Here is a 14,154-nt window from a genome sequence, read left to right as displayed (position 1 = left end):
CTTAAATGTGTCTCGTTTATTTAATGGCGACACTGATTCGCCTATTCACGCTTCGATCATCTAAGAAGAGTGAAACCTCCTTTCGCGAGAAGCTGCTAATCAAGAAATTTCTTAAACGTAGTTTTATAGCCTTTATTGCAATTCTATACATTTGTTGCTTTTGTTATTTGTGCAGTATACATAAAAAGTTCTTAATTAAAAAAGGTGAACTATCTAAAAAAATCAATGTTGGATTAAGGAGACAGGTTGAGGATCGCTGGTTCCTTATGTCCTTACTTCTTAACTGGAAGATCTGCGAAGAGGCGTCACGGGGATGTCGTTGAGCGAGCTGTCCTCTCGTCTTTCAGCCACTCCCATTTTCAGCTACCGAGTTACTGCCACTCTGTCAATCTCACCTGACGTTCCCGTCCAAACGAAGATACACTCCTGGCCATGAATAAACCAGCGAGGTTGTTCACGTTGTCACCAAGAGGAAAAGTTGCATCGTTTCTATCCCGTGAAATAGCGAACGCGATCTGCCTTGAAAATTGCTTCGAAGAATCTTCCAAGTGAAAGGTGACGTTACTAATGATCACATTCCTGATGGACAAATATTTAGTAATCTTCACTTCCAATATTGGCTCCTTTCATCTGGAGCTGATCAATTGTCCCAACACCATCGTAAATAATACTATTCCTGGAATGCGATACTCCAGAGCTCTGCAAGTCAATTGTCAAGATGCAAGAAATCAGGACAAAAGGATTCCATCCGTTGATTTTCCAGCTCTAAGCGAGTTACCAGGTTGGCCGACTGGATGGAAGGTCGTCCCCAAGGCATTTCATTTGAATAAGACAAATGAAGACATCCGGGAGGCACACGGCGAGAACGATGAAGCTGATAGCCGAGATTGGGGCGAGGATCACCAACGGCGTGCTCGAGCATCGAACCGTGCCGATTGATTACGATCGTTACCAAGACAATGCCCCGACACAGGCTTACTCTAACGACGCGGTTCTGACTTAGGCATCGAGGATTACTTCGGATAGCCTACGCGACGGTTAACAAGCTCCGTAGATCGAGTTTTGTTCGTTGAAAGCCGATCCTCCGGCTACTGCCCACGTCTCGACGTCTTTGGCATTTTTCGACCAAGCGAATCGCCGCTTTATCATGCAAATCGCGTCTGGTAAATGGAAAATCACCGACGGTGGCCGCTTCGGAATACTACCATGTCACGCGACAGTGTGGATTCAGAAAACAATTACTAGGATTTTTAATTTACTAAAAGAGAAAGCGAGAAAATCATCGTACAGCGTCGAGGAACAGCAATTTTCATGAAAGTTACATTTTTTTTTTAAATGATATAATTTTCATCCAGGCTTCATAGTTACTCGAACAAGGTTGCCACAGCATTATTATCGTTAGACAGGTAGTTGATAAGTGGACCAACAAGAGCGAAGATGCTTGCTCAATTTGTCTGGTGGGCGAATAACGTGTTAACGGGCTAGAAAGTGGCTGCAGGTGCTTGCTTTCGTGACTCGACGCGTTAGCAGCGTGGTTACGCTTCCCTATACTGATCATCCTACGAAAGACTGTTTTCTCGTCAGCCGTACGAAAATGTGTGTAATCGAGCAAGCTTGTTTAAAAGGATCGAGGAACGCTTCTCTCTGAATAGTAGATCGCTTCTCGGCTGAAACTTTCTATCAGAATGATCCGGATCGAAGTTAGAGAGCGGAACGTGTTATCAAAGAGATCCTTTGTGAAACAAGGGATGAAAGATTTAAGCATAAAGTGGCTGCAACGAGTACCATTTAACTGCGGTTGCTTCCAGATATTAATAATCCTTTTGTTTTTTCATTTAACACCTGATATGAATTTTATACAAACGTTCGCAAATAAAATAAACGACGGGCCAATCAATAATTTCGTTTGCAGTATACTTTTCTATAAAAATTTAATTCACTTTAAATTGAAAATTATATATTTTCCAAATAATATTCTGTCTTGCTACAATATAAGATTTTTCGTACACGCCGGAACGTGGCAGAGTATCGAACGTACATACATCAAGAGGAAAGAAGATTTGTCCGTCAGAGAATCGTATTCGATACGTTTCAGACGCACCGTGAATGAATCATGTTTCCGATTGTTGCCGGTATAAACCGTATCGAAGCCACCCCCGCGAGCGTGTACTCGAGCGGGTGAAACGCGCGACGGCGGTGGCGGCGGTGGTGGTGATGGGTGTCGGTAAGGGATGGGGGTAACAGAATTTCTGCGCAACTCCGAGCATTTCCCCTGTCCCTCGCCATCTGCTGGAAGCTGCACGAGTGAGGAGATGTATTGAACAGGCTGAGTGCGCGTGCAGAGATGCGCGAGTATCCGCGAATTCCCGGCAGCACGGGGCCGCAGTCCGCACAATAAAGAAAAAAATTGCACGGAGTTAGGGGAACGGAGAGGCGAGCAGCCAGACGGAGACAGAGAGACCGTCCTAATCCTCCTGGACGCCGAAGAGGCAGACTCGATTAATAGTCACGGTCGCGAGAGAAACGACGTCGTCCTCGCCGGTAACCCGGGATGAGAGTGACGTTGGTACTTTAAGCCGAGAGCTTCCGGAACGGTGGACGTCGATGGGCCACCGTAGTCTGGTGAAACGTTTCGTTTGATCGACTTTGAAATAATCGTCGGTCATGTAAACGGCGTGCTCGCGTTTTAACTGGAGGTCCGTTCTTCGAACTGGGATAAGCGATAACGAGGATGAGACCTAGTGCGGTTCTTCTGTTGCTCTTCCTGTGCACCTTCTACCTGGCTACCGAGTCGAAGCTACATCAACAGGCGGCCGTAGACGAGGATGACGACGACGACGACGATTGGGACGACGACGAGGACGAGGAGGACGACGACGAGGACAGCGATCAGTCTTATCCGTCCAAGACAGAGGTGGACGACGATGGTCGGATCTACAAGAACCCGAGGAATTCGCCGTCGGCGATGTGTCCCAGGGACGAGAAGCAAGCGGGTCTCCTCGGTCAGAAGTGTCTGAGAAAGTGCTCCACCGACGAGGACTGCAAGAGCAAGAAGAAAAAGTGCAGATGCGACGGTGCCTGCGGGATGTCTTGCATCAAACCGGAGAGGGAATGTCCGGCTCTCCCCGAGATCCAACACGGCGTGATGACAGTGACCGGCAGATTTTTCGGCGATCGTGCCCATTACACCTGCGATCCTGATTACTTTACCGTCGGCCTGACCGAAATAACGTGCCGAGCCGACGGCCACTGGACCGGCACTACGCCATCCTGTAAAAAGGATCCAAGCTCCTTTTGTTCTCAACCACCGAAAGTGAAGAACGCCCGGCACAATGCTCTCGTCGAACAGACGACCTTTGATCTCGACAGCGTCGTACAATACTTTTGCGATCATGGATACGTAACCACGGGTGTTAAGGAAGCGAAATGCCTGTTGATGGAAGGTATAGCTAGCTGGTTCGGTCCTGATATCACATGCGAACCACAAACCTGTGGTCCACCGGCGGACATCTCCAACGGTTGGCACGCTGGTATGTATTTCTTCCGGAGGATTATGTTTCTGAATGTTTAATAAGAAGTTATAGTTGAAATAGGAAGATGATGAATATAAATGTATCTTCAATCTCACCTATCTTTATTAAAATCTGTCCTAACTTATCCTATTCTGAAAGATTCTAAAATTGTAATATTTGCAAAGAATATTTAATACATTCATACAAGGATATGTAGGGAATTAAACGTGTCTACGCGTCGTGAACCATGATGGTCGCTGGTCACCGTGTTCAAATTTAATTAACACTTTGAACGGGGAGTTAGTTTCATGTAACTTGCCCGCGGTACCAAAATGAGATTTTTCTTGCGCGATAAATATTAAATTAATACAGAAGCACGTAAAATTATTTTCATTTGTTTTTAATTTTCAAGGCGAGTGTTACACGTTTGATTGTCGCGTGTCGTATCATTGCGCGGACGGCTACGAATTGGTCGGCAAAGCTGAGAAGTTGTGTTTGGCTGACGGCACATGGACCCCGAAAGAAACGCCACAATGCGTCCAAGTAAGCGGCACGTAAACATTCCTCCGTTTGTTCACCCCTTTTCTTCCTCGGTTTCCGCGGACACGCCGACCAGGAAACGTTTTCTGTTCAGGTTACGACGGTGCAATGCCCGAAACCGGAGAACCCGGTCGACGGGAAGGCTGTGTACACATCGTATGCATACAATTCGATCGTGTCGTACGAGTGCAATTACGGGTACACGGTGGTTGGCGCGGCGACAAGACGGTGCGGGGCTGATAGAAAATGGACTGGAAAGACACCTACCTGTCAGGAGATTGATTGCGGTTCACCTGGTGTTCTGTACAACGGTTGGATTGAGAATATCGAGGCGGGTGAGTTGGGGGAGGAGTGGAAAAAATAACGCGTTATAAATAAATTCGGAGCGGTATAAATAAATCGTAGTACTTGCAGAAAATTACGTGTATTTAATTCTGCAATGATTTTTCAATTTTCATTTCAAAAAATGGCCCCACCAATAAATCCCAAGTCTAATAAAACCACATTATTCTACACTTTTAAATAGCTCTTTCTTCACTAGGCACCGGTCTAGGCGCGAGCATAATTTTCCGCTGCAAAGACCACATGAAGCTCGAAGGGAATACGTCATCCGTCTGCCAGATCGACGGGACGTGGCGTTATCCGTTGCCGCAGTGTCTCGCACCGTGCGTGGTGCCGCAGATAGAGAACGGTCACATAACCGTGGCGAGCAACGATCACATCAACAACGTGACCGTGGTGGAGCACGGGGAGAGATTGCTGGTCTCGTGCGTGCAGAATTATGAATTCGCGGCTAACAGCACACCGGTGATGTGTAACAACGGCACGTGGTCGATAGTGCCGAGTTGTTCCCCGGCCAGGTGCAAGCTGATGCCGAAACCGCCGAAAAATGGTATGGTGATCGCGCCTAAAACCGACCACGGCATGAAGGCGGTATTCAAATGCAAGGACGGCTTCGAGCTGATCGGCGGAGGGCCGTTAAACGCCTCGTTGTCGGTCGAGTGCCAATATGGAAATTGGATCGGCGACATACCGCACTGCGGGCAAGTGTTCTGCCCGTTTCCGGGCTTCATCGAGAACGGAAAGGTGTTCCTCATGGGGAACATGGGCGTCTACGATTACAGGCCGTACGTTAAGAAGGTTGTGAACAATAAACAGATCATGTACGATTGCGACAAAGGATACGTGCTGAACGAAGGACCCACCGGAGCTACTTGCATCGGAGGAAACTGGAGTCCGAGGGAACTGCCCAAGTGTATACCTGGACAACATCCCAGGCTGAGATGGAGCAGACGCAGGAGATCCGTCAGTGAAGAAGATCTTACCATGAGCTATAGGTAAGTGACGAGTATTTTTAGAAATAATCATTTTGCAAAAGATTATCAAATTATTAATAATTTGAATAGCGTTCGCTTTGATTGAAAATTGAAATTTCTTTTGTGGAAAACAATGGCTATATTAATGTCCATCGGTGCGACTTTTCAACTCAGTTTAATTCTCTGAAATGTATGCTCGCTCTTCGTATCAATAGAAGAGAAATTACCTAATTTTCCAGGAAATTCATCGAGTTCTTCCGTAAGATCGGCAAGAAACTGCTGCACCTGGAGATGAACAAGGGGAAAGATCACTCTAAACACAAATCGGACGCGAAAAACTCGAACGCGACTCATCACGACAACAGCACGGAAAGTTTATCCTGGAAGAAGCACGCTGGACACGGGAACAGGTCTCGGCTGCGCGAGGAGAAGATGATCGACTTCCTGAAACTAGTCTATCGGAAGCTTCAACGAATCGACGCAAGACAATCGAACAATTCCACGAACGGTAGCATGCACGATCTTCTGAACGCGATGTCTAAGAACTTCTTCCACGTGGACCTGTCGGAATCCCGTAGGAACGGGACAGGAGGCAGAGGACGTTCGGAGTTCGAGATCAGGAATCAGAGAGAATTCATCAAGTTGAAGCGAGAATTCGAGAGAATCATGCGTTTCTACAATAAATCGATGCGATGGAACGAGAAGCAGAATCGCAAGGAGTCGAAGAAGAAGGGCCAGTCTCACGGTGAAAAAGGAAAGAAATCAAAGGAGAAGAAGAAACACAGGAAGAACTATTACAAAGGATTCTACGAGTTCGTCAACAGTTACGTAACCGAGAAACTATCGATGTTGGAAGCACGAAACGCGACCGAAGAGTTGATCAAAAACATGAAGATCGATAAGTTCACCGTGAAAAATGGCACCACGTTCACCGTGGGCGAGATGTACGCGTTCTTCAAACATATCATAGAGGCTAAACTGAACGCGAGCGAGGAGACAACGCCGACCGAGACGTCTTCGACCCCGTTCCCCTCGTCCACGACGGCCTTCGTCGTCAGTACGACTATCTCGAGCGTGTCGACGAGCGACGGCAACACGACCACCACGTTACCAACCCCGAAAGAGATCGAATCCCACGATAATCGATCCTCGACGATCGCCAGTAACGAGTCCTCCGTCCTGGACAACGAGATACCCGCCAAAGAAGGTGTGCCAAAGCACCGCAGCAAACGAATACGAAACGCATCCGAGGACGCTGGCCCTCCGCGACAGAAGAGGAGGCTGCTGTCGTTGATCGGTAACAAGAACAACGATGGATCATCGTGGCACCGGGTCTCGAAGAGATCGTACGCCTACGACGACGAGAAGACCAGGCTGTTCACGTTCAGGGAACTCGAGGCTCAACAGCAGAGCCGTTCGAAAAGATTTCTACCATTGTACGAGCTGGATAATCAAATATTTCTGAAGAACTTGTATCTGAACGCGTACGAGGACGGGTATCGAACGAACGTGAAACGATCGATCGTTTTAGGAAATCGTACGAACGAGCCGATCGTTTACAGGCGGCGCAAAGGGAACCTGGTCGATTACGAGATCAAGTGAATCGAGATCTTTAGTTCACTTTTTTCTTTCTTTCTTTCTTCCAATTCCTCGTTTTTCTTTGTGTTGTGGTACCGATCGGAATTCGACGAGGTCATTTAAACGATATCAAAGTCGATTTTTAGGCGAGTATACAGCACATATACGGATAGATTGTAATCGTTGTCCCTGGTCGATGCGCATTGTAAGACGTGTATCGCGCTTTTTTCATCAATAAATCCATTTTTCCATTGCGAGTCTCTCGGTGTACCCGATTTAAACACGGGATTCATTATTCGACAATTTATCGACGCGATGTGAGCTTGATAGATCGGCCCACCAGTCCCTGTTCTTCTTCTATGATATTCTCTTTCGTTCAACCCTCGTCGTGTCGTTTTAGCTGGGAGAGCAGTGAGTTGTGACAAATCCTGGGCAGTCGAAATTAATTTTCGTGGTGATCGAGGTCATTAAATTTTAAGACTGATCTGCTTTAAATTTTAATATCTGTGATTTGGTTTGTGGAAAATTTTTAAGTTTCTTCTAAGAAATTTAAGTGAAAGTGTTTCTTTCTTTCTTCCTGATTCTTAATCAAATATCACAATGATAGTTGATAGTTAATATATACGAGTGAAAAATCAAAGGAACGAACGTATCGACTGCAAAAGAGGTGAAGGTACTTTAGGTATCTAGAAGGTAAACCTAGAGATCAATCGCATCGATGAGTACGCCTTTCTTCTTTTTAAAAATGTAGTTAGCTCACATCGCAAAGTATTTTAAGCTCTTCGAAAAATCCTATTAGTAGAGGATACGTTAACGTATTTTAAGTATCACAAGTGGGAGTATCGTGTCCAAACACAGTTTTGGAACTCGTTCAAGCAAAACGATCTTCCGTTGATAATTAAGTTTTTCAATGAACTCGCGAGGCTGTGTTTGTTAAATCATTGTATCAATTAAAAAAAGAATAGGTTTTTTAACTGTTATCGAAAGCATTGTAACGTTGCGACGTTGTACATACGTTAATTTAACGTGTTTCTCTTCGGTTTGATACCAAGATGAAGAAAAAAAAAAATATACGGTCGTATCAATATTCCCGTCCTTGTCTATTCGTAATTAACTTTTACTTGCAAACATTTAAGGTTCAAAGAATACGTTTGAACCATATGTATCGATCTATCGGTCGATCGATCTATCAAACATCAGACACATTATCGAGCACACCATACACACACACACGTACACATGAACCACTCTTAAACACTGGTGCATTTTTATGAACAACAAATCATGGACAAGTATCATTAGTGAATAATAAGTATTATGATACGAACAATATTAACAAGGTGTATGTCAATTTCCCGAATCAATCGCGTTTTCATTTTCCAGTAATAGATTCGGTAAATTTTAATTAATTGTTATTCTAATTTTAATTTTTTGTCAATTAATTTTTATGCAAAGAAGAAGACGTCTAGAGAAGAATTGATCAAGCCGTCTATTTTATCTCAAGACGTCAGTTTGTTTCTGCTGAAAATCGACGAAAAAAAATTGATCCAGAAGAAGCCTCCGTATAAAAACAAAAATTGATCGAGCCATCTATCTCAGAAATAACTCTGTCCACTCCATAAACCAGCTACCTCTCCAAACAACCGTAGAATTCCTGGAATCGTTTTAAAATCTACCCGTTTCTAACCTACACCATAAAACCATCAAGATCTCCAATCTCAGCAAACAGCTCCTTGCAAACGTCAAGCCATTTTATTCGAAATAAATAAAAAAAAAAATCATCCAAAATAAATACGAAAAAAAGAAGAAGGCGAATTCGTCCTGAAGAAGATCCTCCAATTAAGTCCTCAGGATCGAACGCATAAACGGAAGCCATAAACGGAGGATATTTTAGTGTTCCATTCGCCGGCAATTTCGTTTCGCCACGTTCCTCGGGGATAATTTCGCGACCATAATCTCGATCGGTGAACCGCGAACGAAAGCAGGTAGCGAATGTTTGGCGGAGGTACTTGTTCACCTCGTAAACGTACCTCTCACGGCTGCCGTTGCTGTTCGATATCTCAGGATCGATACGTTGCGAACGATTGCCGATTATGCCGTAACATCGCAGGTAATTAAGCCCCGAAAATAATCGAGTCGCTTCGAAAGTCGGATCAAGGGATGAGGCGCGTAACTCGCCCGCTACCTACGGCCACCGTCCTCCAGGTGTCCGGCTGTCAATAATCGAACGGTGTCATTAATTACGGACCAATTATAATTCGTGAGCGGCCACGGAACCGTGTACCCTGATGTTATCTGTCGCGCCTCCGCTCGTTAACACATCCGTCGTCGCTTCGAGGAATCGTGTTAAATCGATTAATCCCTAACCGACACGCCACATTCGTTACCGATAAAGACGGGCACCAGGTCCCCGACCAGATACGGACCAACGATATCGGAGGCAATAAGGCCCCGTTTTGGACTTTCAAAATTACACACTATTCCAATAAAATATAGGAGAGGGTTGGCGATAACTGGACCAGGACTGTCTCATAACGTGTCAAACGAAGAATATTTAAGAACACGTTTTAAATAAATTTGATACATCCCTAATATCACCGATAACCAAGCATCGTTCTATTTTTATCCCGGCGAACGTTTCGTAAACATGAAGGTGTTCAGTTTCCAGAAAACGAGGGTGCATGTAAAAACCTTGAACCATCGATCGATCCAAAGGCCATAGGTCGCATTCATCTACCCCGACGATGCTCCATGGGCGCAAAGAGTATCAAAACCGAGCTAAAATCGATAGAAGCGTAGGGCAATGTGCTTAAACCGTAATCTCATTCGTACGCCTGCGCTCGAACAGAAGGCAAGAAAGAAAAAAGAAATGAAAGAAGAAGGAGGCACGCACCACTAATTCACTTAGCTCGGCTACGTTTCTTGAGCCAGTTCATACGACGATGATTATGCGGTCGGTTGATCCGGTGCTAAACACGCTAACCGACAGAGTGACGACGATAAATGGTCCCTGCTGCTTCGACTTTGTCGTCCATTAGAGCTTTGTATCCAGCCTCCTATGTAAACGGAACAGGGTGGCTACGAAATTGATGCTAAACGAAGAGCAAACGAATCTCGGATGAGACAAGAAGCATAGCGATGTTTGATCAATTTGCCTCCGACGTAGGTAATCGGGGAGATATGAAAATTTACAAATCACGGTTCGTTTTATCTTTACACGTGCTTGGTACATTTACTTGAGATCTAAAGGTAATTAGAAGTTGTTAGATACTCGGTGGTCTAATGGTTAACGCTTCGCGGCCGAGATGCGTGGAAGATACCGCGAGAAACTTTCAAGCTCCATTCGGTTCGCTTAAAATTTCAAGCGATTTCTCTGCGATGTATCACCTGCCAGTTACACTCCACTCGAGACGTTCCTTCCAGATCGATCTTGCGAAAAAGAGCTGTGCAAGCGAGACATCGTCTGACGAATCGCGTCGAGTACTCGTTCGACGCCGATTCCACCGACAATGCGAGCGTGGTTGTCCACGTGGAAGAGTTAGCCGGTGATAATCTCATTGAAAGAGGGAGTTAAGCGACCACGGGCTTCCTGCCAATTCATCGAGCCAAGTGTCGCCTTAGAGCGGTGAATGCCGCCACGAAATTGCTCGGTGGCTTCGTTCAATGAAACCTACTAGCATTTCACTGAAGGATTTGCCTAGATAACCACCGACGGGATAGGCGTGCCAAGTTAGCTGGACCATTGTACTTTGCAACAAGTTCATGAATGGAGAACCGTGCCCCCAGCGCCGGAGGCTGTGACCCACCGCCAATAGATCGGAAACGGTCAGGCAAAGGGTTTAGAGAGCTGGCTTTGAATCGTGCAAGAGTGGACAATCGAACGAGGTGGGCAGAATTGTTCCGCGGACAACTTTCCTGGAACTTCCTGCTTCCTGGGAAACGACGATCGACTCTGACCGCTTAGAAACGTGACTCTCAGAATGGAGAAACGTTCAACGATGCCTCGTTCAATGGGTTTGAGTTTGTAATGGTGGCTTCCAGCTTCTGAATTTGTTGCTGTTATTGGAGTGTCCTACATTCTAAAATTAAAAAATTCGAAAGTTCCATAGTTCCAAAATTCCATCATGGGCAGGAATTAATTGCATTCATGCTGCCTCGAATATTTGGGAGCAAATTTCAAAATTTTCAAGCTCCTAGTTTCTCACATATTAAAATTAAGAAATTCGAAAGTTCCACAATTCCAAAATTCCATCATGGGCAGGAATAGCAATAGCATTAATGCTATCTCGAGTGTTTAAGGGCAATTGAGAATTTCAAAATTTTCAAGCCCTCCAAGTTTCTCACGTTTCATAGAATTTCGAAATTCTCATCTAACGATTCGTGAAAATTTGGTTTCTCAATCTCTTCAGAGACCGCCGCCCAGCTCTCTTTTCTCGCGTATCGTTCACCCGGAAAGCGGTTTAACGAAAGGATACACCGTCTCTTTTCGCACCTATCCCGGCCGCGTTCAACGCTCTCGAAAGGGCACAATAAAACGATTTATCCCATAAAGAGGACGGTCTTCTTGTGATCCGAGTTACGCGGGACCCATTAAAAGTCTCTCTTCCCCTTTAACGCCTTCTGCCTTTCTACTTTTATCGTCCTCGGCCATCCGTGTTGCTCGTTCGACCGAGCATCGTTTGCACGCGTCTGCTGCCAGCAAATTAGCCAGCTGCTGTGCCAAGCAAAGCTTTAGATTATGATACACAGTGCTCTGGTGATGGTGCACGTAGAAGGTGTACGCAAACATCTGGCGACCTCCTATCGTCGCTGATCCTTCGTTAAAAGGAAAGGATTTCCGCGATGACCCACTGAGTCAATGTTCGTCGAAAATCTGGAGAAGTTTAAATATTTATAGGCGACGATTCCGTGAGATTATCTGCAAGATTTTCACACCTTGTCAAGATTTTTCTCAAAAGTTTCACCCCCTACTTTCATTTTCCACGATCGACGAATAGTGTTCCTCATTAACAGGTTCGTTCTGTCGCGTCCAGGCGGAATTCAGCGAAGCTGGAAGCAAACAGGAAGCCAGCTCGTGAATTTCGCGCGTAATGACCGCCTGTTGCGAGCATTTTTTGCTCGGTCAACAGACTCCTCTTTTAAGTAGGTGCCGCTTAATCAAGCGTAATCGCGCGTGCTGAGGTACGGGTCCCCGAAAAAACGAACGCGGCTGACGAAGCTGGGTAATTAGCCGCACCGGATAGAAATGCCGTCACTTTCAGTTTGATAATGAGGCGAGAATGTAAAGCGAGAGGCTGGCTACCTTCTCATATGCATACGGAATCGATAAACACGCCGATATTATGCCCGCTGTTAAAGTTCGGCTCGGGGCTCATTAAGTACGACATAAAATCCCGATTTTAATGGGATCGTCGCGTTGAATCAAGTCAACCTTGTTGCATGGGAACGCGTGCTCAGCTTGTTCCTTAGCGAAATTGTCGATTCCCTTCGACAAATCGTGGGTAATTTCGGGAACACGTGCTCTCGACGATCCTTGCACATGTTCCAGAGATCTGATAATTAATTTTCGAAAGAAAAACATCCTTGTTTTAAATATTCATTGATTCGTTGTAACTTTGCTCGGAACGAAGTTTTGATTTCAATTTTATGTACCACGTAAAATTCTGTGACACGTTGAATACCACGGGCAAATCCCATAAAAACAGATACATTCGGAAAGGCATAAAAAGCACGTAAAAAACGTTGGCCTTTAAATTACCTCGGTCGCTTAATGAAAATAATGAAAGGGAAGGTAATTAGCGGACACGCGCGTGAAACTTTCTTCCTCAGCATCCTTTCACGTCGAAGGATCGTAAAACCCTTGGTTAGGTGAATCTAGAGCAGGTTCGAGGAGCGGGGGCGAAAGAAATTGCCGGACGTTTTTAGTCCCTCGACGCAGATTTATCGAGGCGTCGCCATATATGGGGTTCGCACCTTGCCGGATCGGCGTCGTCCTATAAATGGCAGATTTCGCGGCTTCCCGGCATCCGTTTATGGCGTCGGGACAGCGGAACGATTACGCGCCGTACGTGGTTTAAGTGAATCCAAGGCGAAGGTTTTACCTTCGATTTCGCGCTGCTTACCAGCATTGGTGTACTGCGACCGACCGAATTATCGACGGTTTAATCTTGGATACGGTTTTAATAATTGAGCGATTTCTCCCGTTAGCCTTTTGTTCCGCGTTCAATTTATGGACGGTATACGTGAAAGTCAATTCCACGCTTGGAGTTGAACAGAAACGATTATTTGCATTTACCATTTTTAATTTATGTCATTCATTTGCAGAATCCTTTATTTCAAATTATCAATTAATTACAGAAAAAATTAATTGAACCAAATCGATCCACGATTAGTTGCGACCGAGTTTCTCCGATTGCAATTGAAAATTCCCACGATTCGTGAATTCAATCGATCCGTCACGACGTCTGCTCCTCGATTCGTCGACAAAAGGAGTCTTCTTTTTTCGATTTGAACCTTCCACCGGCAGGTCGAACGATTTTTACTCGGCTCGCTGGACTTCTCATGGGCGGCCTCATGAATCATGGGATTTGTAGATGAATTAAATCCCATCACGTGGAGGCCGTTTTCAATTCGAGGCTCGGTTACTGCATCGAAAAAACGAGGCTTGCACGGTGGTCCTAGCTCGCGTAGTAAAGTACCGGTCATTGTGACCCGCCCTCCCCCTTAGCCACCCCTTTTCTTCTTTTTCGTTGCTTCCTAGCTCGCGTGGTACCCTTTTTGTTAACCGGATTTCAAGATGCACAGGTGGCTGGGACATCGAACGACCAATGGAAATGAAAAGCTTCTCCTTTCTATAGGACAGATTAACCCGTTCCTTACAAAGTAACGTAGAAAGAACATAAAAATATTTAATTACTCGGTAGAAAATTGAATTTTCTTTTTTCTAAATTTTCAATTGCACCTTCTATTATGAACGAAAGATCCAATTTCAATCTTCGGTTGAGGATAAAAAACATAGCCAATCTCTGAACTATAGCAGTCTTTCTCTCGAGCGGAATAGAAACCCGAACGAAAAGGGGGGAAGAAAGAAGGTATATCAATTTAAAAGAATAACTCCATTATTCGACTTTCCAGTCGCAGTCGCGTGAGTAAATCCAACACCCGTGAGTCTCGGTCGTTTTCGAAGCAAAGCCACACCCCGGGAACGA

The 14,154-nt window shown here is 45.2% G+C and overlaps 1 protein-coding gene across 1 annotated transcript; it reads left to right on the top strand.

Annotated features, from left to right (window-relative positions):
* Positions 1-2,245: 2,245 nt before the first annotated feature.
* Positions 2,246-8,035, top strand: Hasp (Hig-anchoring scaffold protein). The gene is made up of 5 exons (XM_034322571.2): positions 2,246-3,530; positions 3,925-4,055; positions 4,147-4,387; positions 4,594-5,389; positions 5,608-8,035. The coding sequence occupies exons 1-5, from the start codon at positions 2,732-2,734 to the stop codon at positions 6,968-6,970; spliced, it is 3,330 nt and encodes a 1,109-aa protein (XP_034178462.1). The 5' UTR covers positions 2,246-2,731; the 3' UTR covers positions 6,971-8,035.
* The last annotated feature ends 6,119 nt before the right edge of the window (positions 8,036-14,154 follow it).

The sequence above is a fragment of the Osmia lignaria genome, chromosome 4 (assembly GCF_051020975.1).
Source record: "Osmia lignaria lignaria isolate PbOS001 chromosome 4, iyOsmLign1, whole genome shotgun sequence".
Classification (NCBI taxonomy): domain Eukaryota; kingdom Metazoa; phylum Arthropoda; class Insecta; order Hymenoptera; family Megachilidae; genus Osmia; species Osmia lignaria.
The sequence above is the reverse complement of the archived record's forward strand: the minus strand, read 5'-3'. Positions and strand labels throughout refer to the sequence as shown.

Excerpts from the sequence above, each read along its gene's own strand:
- Hasp (XM_034322571.2), top strand. The coding sequence starts at position 2,732 with ATGAGACCTAGTGCGGTTCTTCTGTTGCTCTTCCTGTGCACCTTCTAC. Across the intron at positions 4,056-4,146 it reads AAACGCCACAATGCGTCCAA|GTTACGACGGTGCAATGCCC; the intron begins GTAAGCGGCACG and ends TTTTCTGTTCAG. Across the intron at positions 4,388-4,593 it reads GATTGAGAATATCGAGGCGG|GCACCGGTCTAGGCGCGAGC; the intron begins GTGAGTTGGGGG and ends TTTCTTCACTAG.